The sequence below is a fragment of the Loxodonta africana genome, chromosome 5 (assembly GCF_030014295.1).
Source record: "Loxodonta africana isolate mLoxAfr1 chromosome 5, mLoxAfr1.hap2, whole genome shotgun sequence".
Taxonomy (NCBI): domain Eukaryota; kingdom Metazoa; phylum Chordata; class Mammalia; order Proboscidea; family Elephantidae; genus Loxodonta; species Loxodonta africana.
In genome coordinates, this window is record NC_087346.1 from 84850988 (window position 1) to 84872178 (window position 21191).

General features: G+C 37.6%; 1 protein-coding gene across 1 annotated transcript; it reads right to left on the reverse strand.

Annotated features, from left to right (window-relative positions):
* Positions 1-678: 678 nt before the first annotated feature.
* Positions 679-2418, reverse strand: LOC104846271 (mucin-2-like; the record flags this gene model as incomplete). The annotated part of the gene is made up of 1 exon (XM_064286308.1): positions 679-2418. A coding segment is annotated over one exon (1428 nt), but the record flags the coding sequence as incomplete, so codon positions are not given.
* Between the last annotated feature and the right edge of the window lie 18773 nt (positions 2419-21191).

Here is a 21191-nt window from a genome sequence, read left to right on the forward strand (position 1 = left end):
TCCTTTTATTACCTAGTTTCCCGTATAAATATGTGCATTTTCTGGAAAAATAGAAGTTGTTATACTCTTATAATTTATCTTACTGTCATCTCTACTTCTTTCTATGAAGGAAGTCAAGGACCCATACTTTTTCTTACTTCTTTGGCCTCAAGATGCTGAGCCTACTAGAAGTGTTAGCCTGTGTGCTGATAATTCCTAATTTGAAGCCCACCCTTCTCTGCCTGGCTCTCTACCCTTAGAGGATGACCATACAAACTAAACTCAATGGGTTGCCTTGACTGTGAGATTTTGGTAGAGTTCTACTGATGGAAGCAATAAGAGGAGGAGAGATAGAGCTACTAACTTGCTCTCTTCCTGCATTATCTGGCGGTGGTTATATCCCTTCACAACAACAGACCTCACTGGGCAGCCTTTCCTCCACTGTCACAACTCTTATTCAGGTTCTGGTATCTCCCTTTGCCCTATCAAGCCTAGGCACAGTAAAAGCTTCCATTGTGGCTAGATCTAGAATGCCTCGATACCTCTTTTTGGTTTCCTTATTCCTGCCAACTCTTTCTAGATAGGCCCTTATTACATGTCTTTTTTCATAAAGGGTCTCTGTTTTTCTTCTGGGAACCTGACATTTAAGATGTCTTTGGATGATAAAATATAAGATAGTGTGGTAGCTATCATGACAGCAGTAGATGCACATTGTTGCTTAAATGGAGCCCTAGTGGTGCAGTGGTTAAGTGTTTAGCTGCCAACATAAATGTCGGCAGTTCAAATCACCAGCTGCTCCTTGGAAACACTATGGGGCAGTTCTGCACTATCTTATAAGGTCACTATGAGTTGGAATTAACTTGACGGCAACGGCCTTGGTTTGGTTTTTATTGCTCAAATGCTTTATTTGTTTGGTGGCCTGGTTAGATCGGGGTTTGTTTCACTGGAGTCACTGAAATTCGTTTTTCCCAAGACCTCAGAGCAGTTTGAAAACCATAATTTATTGTATCTTCAACCAAAAATGGCAAGAAATTTATCCCACAAACTCTGTAAAACTGTGCTGCTTGAAATAGTTTGAATGGGGGTTGTAACTTGGATAGTGGTGCTGGGGAATGTGGTGGAGAGAGAGTTGGTTGTAATTCTAGATACAGTAGATGCTGTGGTGGCGGTTTCTGCTGATGTTGTGATGGATTCTGTTGTTGCTGTATTAGTGGGTTCTGTGAAAGTGATGGAGGCTGCTTTTGTGGTAGTGGGTTCTGTGGAAGTGATGGTGCTTATTGTTGTGATAGTGGGTTCTGTGGAAGTGATGGTGGTTGCTGTTGTGGTTGTGGGTTCTGTGGAAGTGATGGTGGTTGCTGTTGTGGTTGTGGGTTCTGAGGAAGTAATGGTGGTTGCTGTTGTGGTTGTGGGTAATGTGAAAGTGGTGGTGCTTGCTATTGTGGTTGTGGGTTCTGTGGAAGTGATGGTGGTTGCTGTTGTAGTAGTGGGTTCTGTGGAAATGATGGTGGTTGCTGTTGTGGTTGTGGGTTCTGTGGAAGTGATGGTGATTGCTGTTGTAGTAGTGGGTTCTGTGGAAGTGATGGTGGTTGCTGTTGTAGTGGGTTCTGTGGAAGTGATAGTGGTTGCTGTTGTGGTTGTGGGTTCTGTGGAAGTGACAGTGGTTGCTGTTGTAGTTGTGGGTAATGTGAAAGTGGTGGTGCTTGCTATTGTGGTTGTGGGTTCTATGGAAGTGAAGATGGTTCCTGTCGTGGTTGTGGGTTCTGTGGAAGTGGTGGTGCTTGCTGTTGTTGTGGTGGTAGCTTCTGTAAAAGTGGTGATAGCTGCCATTGTGGCAGTGGTAGCTTCTGTAGAAGTGGTGATAGCTGCCGTTTTGGCAGTGGTAGCTTCTGTAGAAGTGGTGATAGCTGCTGTTGTGGTGGTGGTGGGTTCTGTAGTGGTAGTGGTTGTAGTTGTAGCTGTGGTGGTTGTTATTATTTGGGGTTTAAGGTTAGGGAAATGAGGGTAAATAGGAAGATGTACAGGAATAAAAGCAAGTGGAGGTCTTGGCACCCTAATAGGTATTGGAGGATAGGGTCTTGGTTGGAAAGGTGGATTTGGATAACTTGGAAAAGGTTGAGGTCGTCTAATAAGTACCAATCGAAGAGGTTGTCTAATAGGTACCAATGGAAGAGGTTGAGATGGAATTCTCACTGGGCCCAAAGGAGGAGGAGGTGGTGGTGGAACTTGCCCTGGGCTAGAGGGAGGAAGAGGTGGTAATAGAATGCGCCCAGGGATGAAGCGAGGAGGAAGTGGTAGAGTACGTCTTGGGCCAGACTGAAGAGGAAGACGTGATGGACCCCATCTTGGCCTTAAGGTCAGAGGAGGTGGTGGCAGGTGACCATGTAGGTATGGTCCCCTGGCGACTCTTTGACTCTCACTGGGCTGTGGAGATAATAAAACAAACGAAAAGCAAGTTTTGTAAATTGGAACATTTAAAGTTCAAACATTAGTATACACACTTTCTTAAATCATTTAGTCATATATTCCATTGAGAAAATACTTTAGAAAAATGAAAAAAATAGGGAACTTCCCTTCCCTTCTGGAAGTTTGGGCATCCAATGAAAATCAGGCTAGTATAAAATGCAAAAAAAAAAAAAAAAAAAAAATGAAACCTTTGCTACCTGACCTACAGATTTTAAGAAGGAGCCAAGCAACCTCAATTGCCCATAAAAGAGACCACCAGCTTTGAAAGGAACATCAAAGGGGATAAATGAGCCAATAGGATTACCTGTGAAATTCTTTTATTTCTCCCCATTCCAAAAATTCAGTGAGATTTTGGATTCTGAACCTTTTGTTAATTGTGTAAGTATTTATTGAGCAACTACTATATACAACATAACTTTCAAGAGGCTAAGGAAAACAGATTGAATACATGAGCTATGCCTTACACGAGTCTGCAATCTAGAAGGAGATATAATCCCCCACACTACAATACAAGGCAATGCAATTAAAAAGTCTGTATAGTGTGTCGGTTAAGACGAAAACACTGGAGTCTGTTTGCTAGAGCCAGTCCTTCTGCTACTGCATGGTAGCTGGGTGAGTTGCTTACACTCTCTATGTCCCGTTTCTTCATTTCTAAAAAGGTTCTAGATAAAGAGGTTGAACTGATAGAAAAAAAATTTTTTTTTCTATCATAGAGAGTTTGATAGGATTATATATCATTTGTGTGAAGTTCTTAGACATAGTAGATACAATAAGATGTAGTAAGGGATCTCTATATATTTTAGCTACCATTTTGTACTCTCTTATTAACAAGTATGGTGACTTGTAGATCGTAGTAGTTCAGAAAATAATTAATAAATAGTGCAAAAGAAATCTAGAGGTGAGAGAATTTAGAGGAAAAGTTTAATTTTGGGCAAGAGTAAGGTTTAAGAACTGATTCATAGAGAAGGTAGCATTTGAAATGAGGCTTAAATCACAAGTCGAGTTGAAATATCAAGGAGGAAGCCAGATTAAGAGAATATCATAGGCAAATGAACAGGGACAGAAAACTATAAATCTTGTTCTAGGAACAGTCAGGAGATAAATTTGCCTGGACCAAAGCTTAAAAAAAAAAAAAAGCTTAGGGAGGTATAAAATACCAGTAACTCTCTTACTACCTCAACTCCTTGTTTCTGTGTCTTTCTATCATAATTGCCCTTAGAAACATCAAACTTTTGGGTAAACTGTATATGAACTACCTTTTCTATTCCTACTTTCAGGCTGGTGAATATTGCTGGAGAATGCCACAAAACCACAAGCATTTGAAACACTGCAGGTGGGAAGGATTTGGAATAGTGGGAAGAAATAACATGGAAAATGGCACACTTTAGAGCTAGCCGCTAACCTCCACTTAACCATTTCTATCTTTCCTATTCTCTTAGGACAACTTCTCACCAAGTAGCCTCCCTTCCCTTACCAGCCAAAGGAAGTGAACTCTATAACCCTGTAAAAATGATGAAAATACCTTATTAAAGGGGTCTGCATCTTGCCTGGAAACTCTGGTGGTATAGTGGTTAAGTGCTACAGCTGCTAACCAAAAAGTCGGCAGTTCGAATCTACCAGGGGCTCCTTGGGAACTCTATGGGGCAGTTCTACTCTGTCCTATAGGGTTGCTATGAGTCAGAATTGACTTCATGGGAACGGGTTTGGGTTTTTTTTTGGTACATCTGGACTAATTTTCTTTAAAAGAGTAGGCTTATTGGGAACACACACACAAAAAAAAAAAAAAAGAAAAAAACTATTTTGAGTTTCATTTTTCTTATTTGTTAAAAAAGGTTAATAATACTTGTCACATTACACTGCTATGGGTATTAAATACTATACCTTTGTAATATACATTCTGGCATAGATTAAGTGCTCAAAAATTGGTAGATTTTAATATTATTATTACAGAGCCTGCCTAAACCCTGGAAGTCAACTACACTGAAGCCCATTTGCTTGCTCATTCTTCATTCAACTAATATTGAGGGCTTATCTCATGTTAAGCTCCGTACTAAGTATTGGAGTGTCCCAAATACTTGTGTGGCCTTTCAGGAGAGGCTACAGAGCATGGTATAGTGTAAATGTACAAGTGTGAGTCATTACTTTGTATATCAATCCTAGATAGCTCCAATCTCATAAAAGGCAATCTTTTCAGATATGCTGAAAGTTCTACATGTAAAGTCACATCATTTGCTCTTGGAAATTCCACAAAGATTTAGGCTAACATCTTCCCATGAGGCAATTAAGAGAGCAAAAAAATTGTTAACAGGGCTAATTATGTTTGAGGATTATTTTCTGAAAGAATAATTAATTCTACTATGAGGGAACCCTAGTGGTGTAGTGGTTAAGTGCTAGGGCTGTGAACCAAAGGGTCAGCAGTTCAAATCCACCAGGCGCTCCCTGGAAACTCTATGGGGCAGTCCTACTCTGCCCTATAGGGTCGCTATGAGTCAGAAACAACTCGACAGCACTGGGTATTTTTTTTTTAATGAGAAATCCATGTTATTCAGGACAAGGAATCCTCTTCTTATATAAATGATTATGTACTCTTTCAAAAGGAAAAAATTTAGGTTGCACTTGTCTTGCACTTGTAGTAAAAACGTGCCATTAATTCAAGCCTTGAGTTACAATATTGAAGGATTCTGTGGAGGAAAAGATACAATTTTTTTAAATTGAAAATTCAATATTGAATCACTTTATGGGGAAAATATGCAATCAGGACATGTTGATAATTACTGGTGATTGGAATATGAAAGTTGGAAACATAGAAGAGGGATTTGGTAGTTGGAAAATATGGCCTTGGTGATAGAAACGATGCCGGAAATCATGTGATTGAATTTTGCAAGACCAACAACTTCTTCATTGCAAATGCCTTTTTTCGCCAACATAAAGGGCAACTATACACATTGACCTCATCAGATGGAATACACAGGAATCAAATTGACTACATCTGTGGAAAGAGATGATGGAAAAGCTCAATATCATCTGTCAGAATAAGGCCAGTGGCTGACTACGATTTAGACCATCAATTAATCATAAGCAAGTTCAAGCTGAAACTAAAGAAAATTATAACAAGTCCACAAGATCCGAAGTATGACCTTGAGTATATCCCACCTGGATTTATAGACCATCTCAAGAATAGATTTGACCCATTGAGCACTAATGACCGAAGACCAGACGGCTTGTGAAATGACATCAAGAACATCATATATGAAGAAAGCAAAAGGTCATTAAAAAGACAGGAAAGAAAGAAAAGACTTAAATGAATGTCAGAAGAGACTCTGAAACTTGCTTTTGAACACAGAGTAGCTAAAGCAAAAGGAAAAAATGATGAAATGAAAGAGCTGAACAGAAGATTTCAAAGGGCAGCATGAGAAGAGAAAGTAAAGTATTATGATGACATGTGCAAAGACCTGGAGATAGAAAATCAAAAAAGAAGAATATGCTTAGCATTTCTTAAGTTGAAAGAACTGAAGAAAAAATTCAAACCTCCAGTTACAATACTGAAGGATTCTACGGAAAAAATATTAAACGGCACAGGAAGCATCAAGAGAAGATGAAAGAAATATACAGAGTCACTATACCAAAAAGAATTAGTTGACGTTCAACCACTTCAGGAGGTAACACAAGATTAGGAACCAATGGTACTGAGGGAAGAAGTCCAAGCTGTACTGAAGGCACTGGCGAAAAACAAGCCTTGGGGAATTGACAGAATACTAATTGAGATGTTTCAACAATCAGATGCAGCCCTGGAAGTGCTCACTTGTTTAGTCCAAGAAATTTGGAAGACAGCTACCTGGCCAAATGACTGGAAGAGATCCATATTTATGCCTATTCTGAAGAAAGGTGATCAAAACAAGTGTGGAAATTATCAAACAATGTCATTAATATCACAAGCAAGCAAAGTTTTGCTGAAGATCATTCAAAAGCAGTTGCAGAAGTTCCAAGCTGGATTTAGAAAAGGACATGGAAAGAGGGATGTCATTGCTGATGTCAGATGGATCCTAGCTGAAAGCAGAGAATACCAGAAAGATGTTTACCTGTGCTTTATTGACTATGCTAAGGTATTCAACTATGTGGATCATAACAAACTATGGATAACATTGCAGAGAATGGGAATTCTGGAGCACTTAATTGAGCTGATGAGGAATCTGTACATGGATCAAGAGGACATTGTTCAAAAAGAGTGACTCTGCATGATTTAAAGTGAGGGAACATGTGTGTCAGAGTTTTATCTTTTACAATACCTACTCAATCTGTATGCTGAGGAAACAATCTGACAAGCTGGACTATATGAAGAAAAACAGGGCATCAGGATTGGAGGAAAACTCATTGACAACCTGCATCATGCAGATGACACAACCTTGCTTGCTGGAAGTGAAAAGGACTTGAAGCACTTACTGATGAAGATCAGAGACCACAGCCTTCAGAATGGATTGCACCTCAACATAAAGAAAACAAAAATCCTCACAACAGGGCTAATAAGCAACATCATGATGAATGGAGAAAGGATTGAGGCTGTTAAGGATTTCATTTTACTTGGATCCACAATCAACACCCATGGAAACAGCAGTCAAGAAATCAGAAGATGCGTTGCTTTGGGCAAATCAGCTGCAAAAGACCTCTTTAAAGTGTTGAAAAGCAAAGACGTCACCTTGAGGACTAAGGTGCACCTCAACCAAGCTGTGGTGTTTTCAATTGCCTCATATGTGTGAGAAAGCTCGGCAATGAATAAGGAGGACGGAAGAATTTATGCCTTTAAATTGTGGTGTTGGTGAAGAATATTGATGGCACCTAACAAAAACAGTGTTCTTATATCTTTCTCAAGATTGGTACTTTTTCTGAGGCTCCTTAAAAGTTGGTTAGCCTTGGGATCAATCAGAATTACCTTTACTATTGTCTTTGAGAAGTATTCTAACACACAAAGTTATATCTCATTTAACCCCAAATTCTCCAAGTTTACTTGCACATACAACTTCCTTTATCTTCTAATCTATTAACAGTTTTGAAATATCTGAGCTACAGTTTATTAAAGTGGCCAGAAAAACCATATTTGTTACAATGCTTTAGGTAATGTTATACAAAAATAACCAAATGGTTTATTCTAGTGTGATAAAATTTGATATTAATTGTAATCACTGACTTAAGATATTTTTATTTGATGAATGAGTTACGGATAAATTTACCCTAAAAATCTCTTTATATACTTCATGAAATTATAACACAATAGTTGTTGTTGTTAAGTGCCATTGAGTGGGCTCCAACTCACAGTAACCCTATGTACTACAGAGTGAAACACTGCGCTGTCCTATGCCATCCTCACAATCTTTGTTATGCTTGATCCCATTGTTGCAGCCATTGTGTCAATCCATCTCATTGAGGGTCTTTGTTTTCGCTGACCCTCCTCTACTTTACCAAGCATGATGCCCTTCTCCAGGGACTGGTCCCTCCTGATAACATGTCCAAAGTACATGAGATGAAGTCTCGCCATCCTTGCTTCTAAGGAGCATTCTGGTTGTACTTCTTCCGAGACAGATTTGTTTGTTCTGGCAGTCCATGGTATATTCGGTATTCTTCTCCAACATCATAATTCAAAGGCATCAATTCTTCTTCGGTCTTGCGTATACATTGTCCAGTTTTGGCTTACATGTGAGGTGACTGAAAATGCCATGGCTTGGGTCAGGCTCACCTTAGTCCTTAAAGTGATGTCTTTGCTTTTTAACACTTGAAAGAGGTCTTTTGCAGCAGATTTGGCCAGTGAAATGCATCGTTTTATTTCTTGACTGCTGCTTCCATGGGCATTGATTGTGGGCCCAAGTAACACGAAATCCTTGACGATTTCAATCTTTTCTCCATTTATTATGATGTCACTTATTGGTCCAGTTGTGAGGATTTTTATTTTCTTTATGTTGAGGTACAATCCATCCTGAAGTTTGTATTCTTTGATCTTTATCAGTAAGTTTTTCAAGTCCCCTTCATTTTCAGCAAACCAGGTTGTGTCGTCTGCATATTGCAGGTTGTTAATGAGTCTTCCTTCAATCCTGATGCCCATTTTACTTCATACAGTCCAGCTTCTCAAATTATTTGCTCACTATACAGATCGAATCAGTATGGTGAAAGGATACAACCCTGACACACACCTTTCCTTACTTTAAACCACACAGTATCTCCCTGTTCTGTTTGAATGACTGCCTCTTTTTCTATGTTTGTTTTTGTCATGAGCATAATTAAACGTTCTGGGATTCCCATTCTTCTAAATGTTGTCCGTAAATTGTTATGGTCCACACAGTCAAATGCCCCTGCTTAGTCAATAAAATACAGGCAAACATCTTTCTGGTATTCTCTGCTTTCAGCCAAGGTCCATTTGACATCAGCAATGATATCTCTGGTTCCACATTCTCTTCTGAAACTGGCTTGAATTTCTGGAAGCTTCCTGTCGATGCACTGCTGCAATCACTTTTGAATGATCTTCAGCAAAAGTTTACTTGTGTGTGATATTAGTGATATTGTTTGATATTTCCACATTTTGTCGTATCACCTTTCTTTGGGATGGGCACAAATATGGATCTCTTTGAGTCAGTATGGCCATGCATCTGTCCTCTAAACTTCTTGGCATAGACGAGTGAGCACCTTCTGCACTGCATTGACTTGTTGAAACATCTCAATTCATGTTTGTCAATTCCTGGAGTCTTGTTTTTCACCAATGGCTTCAGTGCAGCCTGGACTTCTTTCTTCAGTACCATTGGTTATTGATCATATGCTACCTCCTGAAATTGTTGAACCAATTATTTTTAGTACAGTGACTCTGTGTGTTCTTTCCATTTTCTTTTGATGCTTCCTTCATCATTTAATATTTTCCCCATAGAATCCTTCAATATTGCAACTCGAGGCTTGAATTTTTTCTTCAGTTATTTCAGTTTGAGAAATGCCAAGCATGTTCTTCTGGTTTAGTTTTCCAATTTCAGGTCTTTTCACATTTCATTATAATACTTTACTTTTTCTTCTCAACTCGTCCTTTGGAATCTTCTCTTCAGCTCTCTTACTTCATTATTGCTTCCATTCGCTTTAGCCACTCTAACATTCAAGAGCAAGTTTCAGAGTCTCTTCTGACATTCATTTTGTTTTTTTCTTTTTCTCCTGTCTTTTTAATGATCTCTTGCTTTCTTTATGTATGATGTCCTTGATGTCATTCCACAACTCATCTGGTCTTCGGTCATTAGTGTTCAATATGTCAAATCTGTTTTTGAGATGGTCTCTAAATTCAGGTGGGATGTGCTCAAGATCATTCTTTGGCTCTTGTGGTCTTGCTCTAATTTTCTTCACCTTCAATTTGGACTTGCATGTGAGCAGTTGATGATCTGTTTCGCTTTCGGGTCTTGGCCTTGTTCTGATTGATGATATTGAACTTTTCCATTGTCTCTTTCCACAGATATAGTTGATTTGATTCCTGTGTATTTCATCTGGCATTGTCCACATATGTAGTCATCGTTTATGTTGTTGAAAAAAGGTATTTGCAATGTAGAAATTGTTGGTCTTGCAAAATTCTACCATTTGATCTCCGGCATCATTCCTATCACCAAGGCCATATTTTCCAATCACCAGTAATTATCAGTGCATCTGGATTGCATGTTTGATAAATTTCAGACTGCAGAAGTTGATAAAAATCTCCAGTTTCTTCATTTTTGGTCTTAGTGATTGGTGGGTAAATTTGAATAATAGTCATATTAACTGGTCTTCGTTGTAAAAATTTTTTTGTTGTTGTTGTAGGCATATGGATATTATCCCATTACTGAAAGCATTATGGTGGTGTAGTGGTTAAGAGCTACAGCTGCTAACCAAAAGGCCGGCAGTTAGAATTTACCAGATGCTCCTTGGAAACCGTATGGGGCAGTTCTAGTCTGTGCTATAGGTTTGCTATGAGTTGGAATCAACCCAACAGCAACAGATTCAGTTCGGTATTATACTTCAGGACAGATTTTGAAATGTTCTTTTTGATGATGAATGTGACACTGTCCCTCTTCAAATTGTCATTCCAGGCTAAGTAGAACATATGATCATCTGATTCAAAATGTCCAGTAACAATCCATTTCAGCTCACTAATGCCTAGAAATTGATCTTTATGCCCTCCATTTCATTTTTATGACTTACAATTTTCCTGGATTCATGCTTGGTACATTCCATGTTCTGATTATTAATGGCTGTTTGCAGCTGTTTTTTCTCTTTTTGAGTTATGCCACTTCAGCAAACGAAGGTCCCAAAACCTTGACTCCATCCACATCATTAAGGTCAACTGTACTTTGAGGAGGCAGCTCTTACTTAGTAGTCTTTTGAGTGTTTTCCAACCTGAGGGGTCATCTTCCAGCACTGTATCAGTGTTCCACTGTTATTCCTAAGGTTTTTGCTGGCTAATTTTTCCAGAAGTAGACTGACAGTTCCTTTTTCCTAGTCTGTCTTAGTCTGAAAGCTCAGCTGGAAGCTGTCCACCATGGGTGACCCTTCTGGTGTTTGAAATAGCTTTAGCTTCCAGAATCACAGCAACATGTAAGCCACCATAGTATAACAACCTGACAGAGAAGTGCTGGTATGTCATAGGGTCTGGAAACGGTCTGGGATAGGGTCTGGAAAAGTTTATTTTTAATAAGTCAGGTATTTCTGTTACAGATGTCCCATGGAATGAAACACTGATCTACATTAACTTTTTATACATGAGAATCTGAGCAGGAAGAAAATATACAACTTTTCCAAAGATATTTGTAGAAATGTTATTAAATACACCAGGACAATATTGTTACTTTGTCTGCCTGTATTATTGCTAGAATCTGTTGACATATATTTGCTTATTCTGTAATGTAAACTGATTCCTAACTGGTTTCTCTCAGGCAGGCACTATGAAATGAAGATCCCATCTTTGAAGATCCCAGTTTTGAATTCAGCACAGGTATTTCTGTGTCAGGAGTCCCTGAGTAGTGAAAAAGTTAACATGCTTTCTAATATTAAAGTCATTACAATTATTTTCAATAAAACTATTGTATGATTAGAGATTCTTGTATTGATACATCAAGTTATCCTCTTACCAAATTAACCTTGAAGCTACCTAGCCTTAAAAAAATGAATTAAGCTTAAATTTTATTTTCTGAAAGTTTGACTAGTTCTTTTGAAGAAGAAGAACAAGAACAAGAAGGGGTATTTCTAGGTAAAGGTAGCTCTCCCAGATTCAACCTGGCTTCTGTCCTTCTCAGGCCCTGGGTCACTGTCCCTGACCAGATGGTTAAAAGTCATACATAAATGGGAAAGAAAAAGAAAATAAGATCAAGTCCATATTGATTGACAGCTCAGCACTATACTTTTATATATTAGACAACATTGCTGGTATCAAATTTTTGTTCGAAGTTATGATTTACAAGAAATATGTCAACAGTGTTTAGGACTGAGGGAACTTACCGTGAAACATGTAATAAGGGCTGACAGGCCCAGGATGAAAGTTAATTTTTTCATTCTTTAACGTTGCTCCTGAAAGCAGGCCAATGATTGTTCATGGTTAGTCAAATTGATCAACATTACTTTCTTAATTTAAAATAAAAGTTTTGAAATAATTCTAGGATATGTGATATGATGAAGCAGTTACGTTACATCATTTTAATGATATGCTTGACATTTTGGGGGAATGGAAATAGCATAATATGTCCAGTAATGTTGTTTTTGATATTTTATAACAAAATGATGATACTTATTCTATTTTATGAAAAGTAATTCTGAGGTAATAGTTCAAATGCAATTTGAAAATGAAAGTATCTTTGGAAAACTTTGTTGCCTCCAGTAGTGACTATTTTAAAAAGATATAATTTATTTGGGTGTACAATTTGGTATGTTTCTTTAAAAATAGTCAAAAATTAAAAACTTTTGTAGATTTGTGACCTGTAAACTATCCATGTTACTTGACTATTATTTGTGAAAAATAGCCTTTTAGTACAATCGTATAAAAATATAAAAAGAACTCCATCTGTTAGATTTATCTGAAGGCAAAAGAACTGTGCAACGTGTCTTTTCTTTAACATCACTCTAAACCCATTGCCATTGAGTCAATTCTAACTCATAGCTCTAACTCATATCCACCCTGTAAGGACAGAGTAGAAATGCCCCATAGGATTTCCAAGGCTGTAAATTCTTATGGGAGCAGACTGCCACATCTTTCTCCCACAGAGTGGACTGCCAATCTTTCAGTTAGCTGAGGGCTTTAACCATTGTGTCATCAGGGCTCCTTAGCATCACTCTGCTAAGGTGTTATTATCTTTCTTTATGTATTTATTTTTCCAAAATGATTCCCAATTATATTCCATCAGTGTCTGAATTAGGAAAGAGAGGTTTTGTCCTTAATTTGATTGTAATTTCAATACTACATCACAAGAACATGGCAACCTGTGTTCTTGGAAGTTATTCAAGCACCATCCTGCTGACATGTTGCCTTGGGGTCGATGTGATATCTGTCATCTATATTAGCCTTGACTGTGATATCAGAAAAGAGGTCTATGGATTCAAAAGTTGTAGTGCATGCAGCCACCCCCTTAAAATTACTTTTTCTCATATACTTTCCTAAAGCAGTTTACAAGTATGTATATTAAAAACTCAACCAAACTGCAAACAAGAGAAATGCAAATAGATCTTTATGTGCATCTTAAAGACTCTTTTACTAATGACGAAATTTATTGTTGTTTGCTGCAATACACTTGCTGCAACTGAAGAGGGCCCCAGGAATAACGGATTGGACCATTAAAATATATCAGCAGAGAAGACCATTAAAATACATCAGCAGAAAAGAGTCTATAGATTGGATGTAAAATGTTCAAATAATCAACATGAATGCTCTTCCTGACACTCTTTGAAGAAAGTTTAAAGATTGGGCAACCTTCTGAGATTTTTAGATAACATGACTATTCCTATTAAAAGCCACGAGATTGATATGCTTGAGAATCTGAGCAAAAATTAGAATTCAAAAGTCAAAATCCTTACATTTATATTTCTAAGTACCTACCTTGATAGGAGATTCTTCTTTGGAATAATGAAACTGTTGCTCAACAGTACTAGATACTCAGTTTACAGATCCCAATTTGAAAATTCAAGAGGAAAAATGAAGTTCCGCAGAACAACCTCTCCTCTTAAATACCTCTGACTGGGTTTCTGTTGGTGTTAAGAGAAAGGTCTGAGAGAGGGTAAACTTCTGGATGGATTCTTTACTGAAACAAAGAAATGATAGTTGCAGTTGCCAGTTTGGCAGCTTCATATATAGAAGTATGTTCCAGTCACTGCCTACCAGTCTTTGGGGAAGCACGCAGAATGTTCTAATACAGTGGTTTTCAAACTTGTCTCCACATAACGATTACCTGAGGAGCTTTTAAAAATTCCACCCCTCAATTCTTACCCAAACCACCCACTGCCATCGACCCCAACCAATTTATCAGAATCTAGGAGGGAGGAAGACAGGGAAAAGTAGATTTTAAAACTCCCAAGTGATTCCAAAGTGAAAGCTTTTTTGACAGTTGTAATATATTGTAAGTTTAATGGTATTGGTAAAATGGTGTAGATTCTTTCCAGTATTCCATCTTTATTGTACAGAAAAAAAAGGTCTACCAGATGCCCTTCTGCCTCAGGTTCAGTTAATGGGACCATCATTATTCTTTTTAAGCATTCACAATGTTACTGGATACCTTTGTTTATATTAAAATTGAATATATTCTATTAGAACTTAAAAAATTAAAACGAAGTTTGCATTTATCTTTAAAATGAACTGAAACTGATACTTTTAAAGTATTATTTTTGTGAATCTGGTGGAGCTGACCAACACAGAAATAAGATATAACCACTTAGATAGATTGTATTTTCCATGTCGCGATTATTGCACCGTGTCATGATTGGCTCCATACAGAGAAACTCAAACATTCTTTTGGGACCATTTTGCTGTATGTGGTTGTTTCCCTGCTATTCTTTTAGTTTTCTTTGCTTATCATTAAAGAATAAATATTTGATCTTTGAACAATCTAATTTTGGGTTGTAGTTTATTATTAGGGTTCTGGGGTTGATGTCTGGACGTATGTAACCGGATTGACATGCATTTAATAAAAGTTGGCTTATATTTGGGAAGAAGAATTTTGAAGAAAGGTAAAAGGAGGCATTTGAAGTAAATGCCTTGTCTTAGCTTTGGCGACAAGAAGAAAGATCTAGTGGTGGGAGAAGGATAATTCAGAAACAGAGCCCTTGTAATTTCTTAATCTTAATTTGATATTTGTTTTGAAATGTGTAATTTTATTTGAAGGTACTTTGAAAATGAATTTGAGCTGCTTAAAATGTCAAATGTAACACTGCTGGTGGGAATGTCAAATGGTACAACCACTTTGGAAATCGATTTGGCACTTCCTTAAAAAGCTAGAAATAGAACTACCATACGATCCAGCAATCCCACTCCTTGGAATATATCCTAGAGAAATAAGAGCCTTTACACGAACAGATATATGCACACCATGTTTACTGCAGCAGTGTTTACAATAGCAAAAAGATGGAAGCAACCAAGGTGCCCATCAACACATGAGTGGATAAATTATGGTATATTCACACAATGGAATACTACACAACGATAAAGAACAGTGAGGAATCTGTGAAACATTTCATAACACGGAGGAACCTGGAAGGCATTATGCTGAGTGAAATTAGTCAGTTGCAAAAGGGCAAATAATGTATAAGACCACTATTATAAGAACTTGAGAAATAGTTCAAACTGAGAAGAAAACATTCTTTTGTGGTTACGAGAAGGGGGAGGGAGGGAGGGTGGGAGAGGTATATTTACTAATTGGATAGTAGATAAGAACTACTTTAGGTGAAGGGAAAGACAGCACACAATACAGGGGAGCTCATCACAACTGGACTAAACCAAAAGCAAAGAAGTTTCCTGAATAATCTGAATGCTTCGAAGGCCAGCGTAGCAGGGGCAGGGGTCTGGGGACCATGGTTTCGGGGAACATCTAAGTCAATTGGCATAATAAAATCTATTAAGAAAACATTCCACATCCCACTTTGAAGAGTGGCGTCTGGGGTCTTAAACGCTAGCAAGCAGCCATCTAAGGTACATCAATTGGTCTCAACCCACCTGGAGCAAAGGAGAATGAAGAACTCCAAGGACACAAGGCAATTACGAGCCCAAGAGACAGAAAGGGCCACATGAACCAGAGACTACATCAGCCCGAGCCCAGAAGAACTAGATGGTGCTCAGCTACAACTGATGACTGCCCTGACAGGGAACACAACAGAGAACCCCTGAGGGAGCAGGAGAACAGTGGGATGCAGGCCCCAAATTCTCATAAGACCAGACTTAATGGTCTGACTGAGACTGGAAGGACCCTGGTGGTCATGGTCCCCAGACCTTCTGTTGCCCCAGGACAGGAACCATTCCTGAAGCCAACTCTTCAGACATGGATTGGACTGGACAGTGGGTTGGAGAGGGATGCTGGTGAGGAGTGAGCTTCTTGGATCTGGTGAACACTTGAGTCTATGTTGGCATCTCCTGCCTGGAGGGGAGATGAGAGGGTGGAGGGGGTTAGAAGCTGGCAAAATGGATATGAAAAGAGAGAGTGGAGGGAGGGAGCGGGTTGTCTCATTAGGGGAGAGTAATTGGGAGTATGTAGCAAGATGTATATGGGTTTTTGTGTGAGAGACTGACTTGAATTGTAAACTTTCACTTAAAGCACAACAAAAAATATAAAAAAAAATGTCAAATGTAGTGAAAATGCTTACTAATGTTCCTGTAGTCAATGACTACCTGAACTACTTAAAGGATGATAAAATACAATGAGGTATATTGGGTTAAGTAAATATACTGTGCCTATCACCAGTATCTGAGCAATATGAATAGATACACACTTTATGTTGATTAGCTCATTTCGTACTCACAACTTTTTTCAATTTATATTATTAAACTTGGGTTTGCCATGAGTCAAAATCAACTTGATGGTAACAAGGAACAACAACAAGATTTTCCACATTACCAATTAGAAAATGGTTCATAGAGAGGTCAAGTAATTTGCTCAAGTCCACATGGAGAGTTAAGATAGGAATTAACCATAAATTTGTCATGTTTCATGGCTGAAATTCTTTCTTACTGTGCTATTTTGTCTCCCCAAAGCAGCTGATCTTCAATATTTTAACTAATATTTATTATAACACCATTTATTCAAGTGTAGATGCAAACCATTAGTGATATGAGAAATAAATTTAGGAAATAAAAAAATTAATAAATAAAATAGTAAATGGAATTTAAAGAATGGCGAGAACAGAATAGAAAAGAAAATATGAGATTGTATGACATAACTATTTTTTTCAGGAAATATTTTATGACTATATGTGTGTATGTATACTGGGTTATGATGTAAAATATATGTCTTCTGTGTAGTAGTAATAGTTAAAAAAACCTGTGAAAGCCTTTTTTAATAGGATAGTTGAACGATTGTGTGTGGGATTGAAGTCATGTAGCCTAAATTCAAATTCTAATTCCCTTCCTCATTATCTGTGTTTTTATGGCCAGTTACTTAATTAAACTGTGCCTCAACAACCCCATCTACAAAATAAGATAGTAATAATTCTACTTCATAGAGTTGATCTCAAGATTTAAATGAGATAGTACATATAAAAGCCTGACCCATGTGACTAGCAAATGTTAGTCTTTCAATAGGAATTCATCACTTTATTCTTTCAATTTTTAAATTATCCTAGTAATTTAGGATAGTTGAGTCTCTAGTAACTAGGGGATAACCAAAAAACCAAGCCCACTGCCGTCGAGTCTATTCCGACTCATAGCAACCCTATAGAAGAGGGGTAGAATTGCCCCATAGAGTTTCCAAGGAGCGCCTGGCGGATTCAAACTGCTGACCTTTTGGTTAGCAGCGATAGGACTTAACCATTATGCAACCAGGGTTTCCAATTAAGGGATAAAGCAAGTTTAAATTTAAAAACTGATTTAAAGGCTTTTGGTGTTAATGGGGGAATTGAGCTGGAATTGATCTTAAACTACTGAGTTTTCTTTGCCTTTTCTTATAATTGCCAATGATTTCATGTAGTTGACAACTAGAACTCATGTACAATTTATTAGTTTGCTGACAATTTTTGACGAAATTCTATTGCTGAATCTTTATATGACACAGGAAATCTTCTATTTTTAAGTGAATACTGGACACTTCATGAATTGTCACCCTCCCAAGTAATACATGCACTTGGGGAAAAAGATAAGGAACTTTTCTTTCTGCTTAGTTCCATAAATTGTTTTTATGCCAAGATATATTTTCAGCCGAAGTGTGATTTATAGGCATAATGGATCATTGACTATGAAGAACACAAAATGAACATTATCAAAATTGAAACAATTTCTACATGGGCCACTGCCAACAAAGGATTAGAGTGTCAGAAGCAGGAAGAAACAAAATGTCTTTTAAAAACAAAACTTGTTATTCAGGTGAAATCTTAATTAAAACCTGGCTTTACAAGATCCTAACTTGACCCTTACTAGAATAATATATAACATAGAAATTGTTACTTTTCACAGGAAATTCAAGTTGCTGTTGGAGTTTCACTGTTTTTTGTGAATAAAATGAATGGATAAAAAGATTAAAGAAAAAAAAAATCTGTATTTCCCCAAATTGGAGTCCCAGTGGTGCAGTGGTTAAGAGCTTTGGTGAGCTACAGCTGCTAACCATAAAGGTGGGCAGTTCAAATCCACCAGTCACTCTTTGGAAACCTTATGGGGCAGTTCTACTGTGTCCTATAGGGTTGCTGTGGGTCAGAATTGACTCGACGGCAGCAGTGTATTTTTAAAATTTTTTTTACCTGAATTAAGGTCAGTGATTTATCTTTCTTCTTTGTTTTATTAGCCTTTTTCTCCTTTTAGTTTCTTGCATTAAACGTTACATGTATATATATTTCAGGCTATGTTTGAAAATAAATTTAAAATTGTTAACATTGCTGGATTGAGCTTTTCATATTATGAAATGTGCCTTTTTATCTCTGGTAATACTTCCTGTCTTTGGAACTATTTTGTATGCTATTAGTATAGCTATATTAGCATCCTTTTTGATAGTGTTTGCATGATAAATTTTTTCCCATTCTTTTCTTTCAATCATTCTGTGCATGATTAAGTAGAAATTCTCGTAGCAAATACGTAATTAAAAAAAATTAAGTCTAACAATCTTTGTCTTTTAATTAGAGAATCTAGTCTAGTTACATTTAATGTAAACTGATATTTTGTATTTAAATTTGTCATCTTACTATTCATTTTTTATATGCCCCATCTGTTCTTTTTTTTTTTTTTTTTGCCTCCTTTTGGATTGATCAGGTGATTTAAAAAAATAATTTTATTTTTTCTATTCATTTCTTAGTGTTACATTGTCTTATTATTATTTTATTGATTATCCTATAGATTAAAACATGCATTTTTGATTTATTAAAGCCTTACCCTGAGTGGTGCAACAAATTAAGTTCCGGCCTTATGCTGGGTGGTGCAAATAGCAAAGTACTTGGCTACTAACTGAAAGGATGGCAATTCAAATTTACCCAGAAGTGTCTCAGAAGAAAGGATTGGTGATCTACTTCTGAAAGATCTCAGCCATTGAAAACCCTAGGGAGCACAGTTCTATTGTGAAACACATGATCATAAGTCAGAATCAACTGGACAGCAGCTGTTTTTTTTTTTTTTAAATTTTAACTTCTACCACCTGTCTGTCAGTTTATCATACTGCTGTGGCTTGTATGTTGCTGTGATGCTGGAAACTATGCCATCAGTATTTCAAATACCAGCAGTCAATGTTATGGATTGAATTATGTTCCCCCAAAATATATGTTGTAAATTCTAACCTCCACGTCTGTGGTTATAATCCCATTTGGGAATGGATTTTCTTTGCCATGTTAATGTGGCAGGATTAGTGTAGGGTGTATTTTGAGTTAATCTCTTTTGAGATATAAAAGAGATTAAACAAATAAGCAGAGGGGAGATGAGGTAAGAGATTCCAAGACACATGGAGATCTCCAATGAATCAGGAAGCAGAAGCTGAAGAGAAAAGGACCTTCCTCCTGCTCTGACAGAGAGAAAGCCTTCACCTAGAGCTGGCACCTACCTGAATTCAGACTTCTAGACTCCTAAAATGTGAGAAGATAAATTTCTGTTTGTTAAAGCCATCCACTTGTGGTATTTCTTTTATAGCAGCACTAGATAACTAAGTCATCTATAGTGACAGGTTTCAGTGGAGCTTCCAGACAAAGACACACTAGGAAGAAAGAGCTGGTGATCTACCTCCAAAAATTAGCCAATGAAAACCTTATGGATCACAACAGAACATTGTCCAACTTGCTTGCTTTGGATATCCCATCAGTATGGATCAATCACTAGAGGAGGACATCATGTTTGGTGAAGTAGACGGCCAGGGAGTGCAGGGGAGACCCCTGGTGAGATGGATTTGCATAATAGTTACAAAAATGGACTTGAACATGTTGACAAACGTGATGATGATGCAGGTCCAGGCAACATTTTGTTCCGTTGTACGTAAGTTTGCCAATAGTCGGAGTGGACTGCAGTTACCTCTATCTACCTATCTACCTACCTATCTATCTTAATAGTTTTATTACTTCTTAGACAATGCAAGACATCCTTACAAAAGTTTAACTCAGTTTATTCCCTTTAATTTTTATTCTGTTATTGTCATTAATTTTAGTTCTGTATACATATTAAACTGCACAAGACATTATTAATTTTTTTTTAAACTTTGAAAGTGTAGTCACATTTTACTGGGAAATAAATTGCAAGAGTACAGTTACATTTGTTTCCATTAGGATTAAAATTAGAATTCTCAAAATTACATTGCTCCTTCTGTGAAGTTTAGATCACCTGAGACTCTATAAAAAGATTTTTCCCTGTTAAGGTTTTTATATTATAGTTGATGTTGGCAATAGCCTGAAAGCTTTCTATGGCATGCGTGTGTTGGTACTCTTTTTTTTTTTTTAATTAATTTTTATTTTCCTTTAAGTGAAAGTTTACTAATCAAGTCAGTCTTTCGTACAAAAATTTATATATGCCTTGCTATACACTCCTAATTGCTCTCCCCCTAATGAGACAGCACACTCCTTCCCTCCACTCCCTCTCCTCATGTCCATTGGGCAGCTTCTGGCCCCCTCTGCCCGCTCATCTCTCCTCCAGACAGGAGATGCCAACACAGTCTCATGTGTCTATTTGATCCAAGAAGCCTGTTCTTCACCAGTATCATTTCCCATCCGATATTCCAGTCCAATCCCTATCTGAAGAGTTGGCCCCAGGAATGATTCCTATCTTGGGCTAACAGAAGGTCTGGGGACCATGACTTCCAGGGTCCTTCTAGTCCCAGTGTGACCATTAAGTCTGGTCTTTTTATGAGAATTTGGGGTCCGCATCCCACTGCTCTCCTGCTCCCTCAGGGGTTCTCTGTCGTGCACCCTGTCAGGGCAGTCATTCGTTGTAGCTGAGCACCATCTAGTTCTTCTGGTCTCAGGCTGATTTAGTCTCTGGTTTATGTGGTCCATTCTGTCTCTTAGGCTCATAATTACCTTGTGTCTTGGTGTTCTTCATTCTCCCTTGCTCCAGGTGAGTTCAGACCAATTGATGCATCTTAGATGGCCACTTCCTAGTGTTTAAGACCCCAGACGCCACTCTC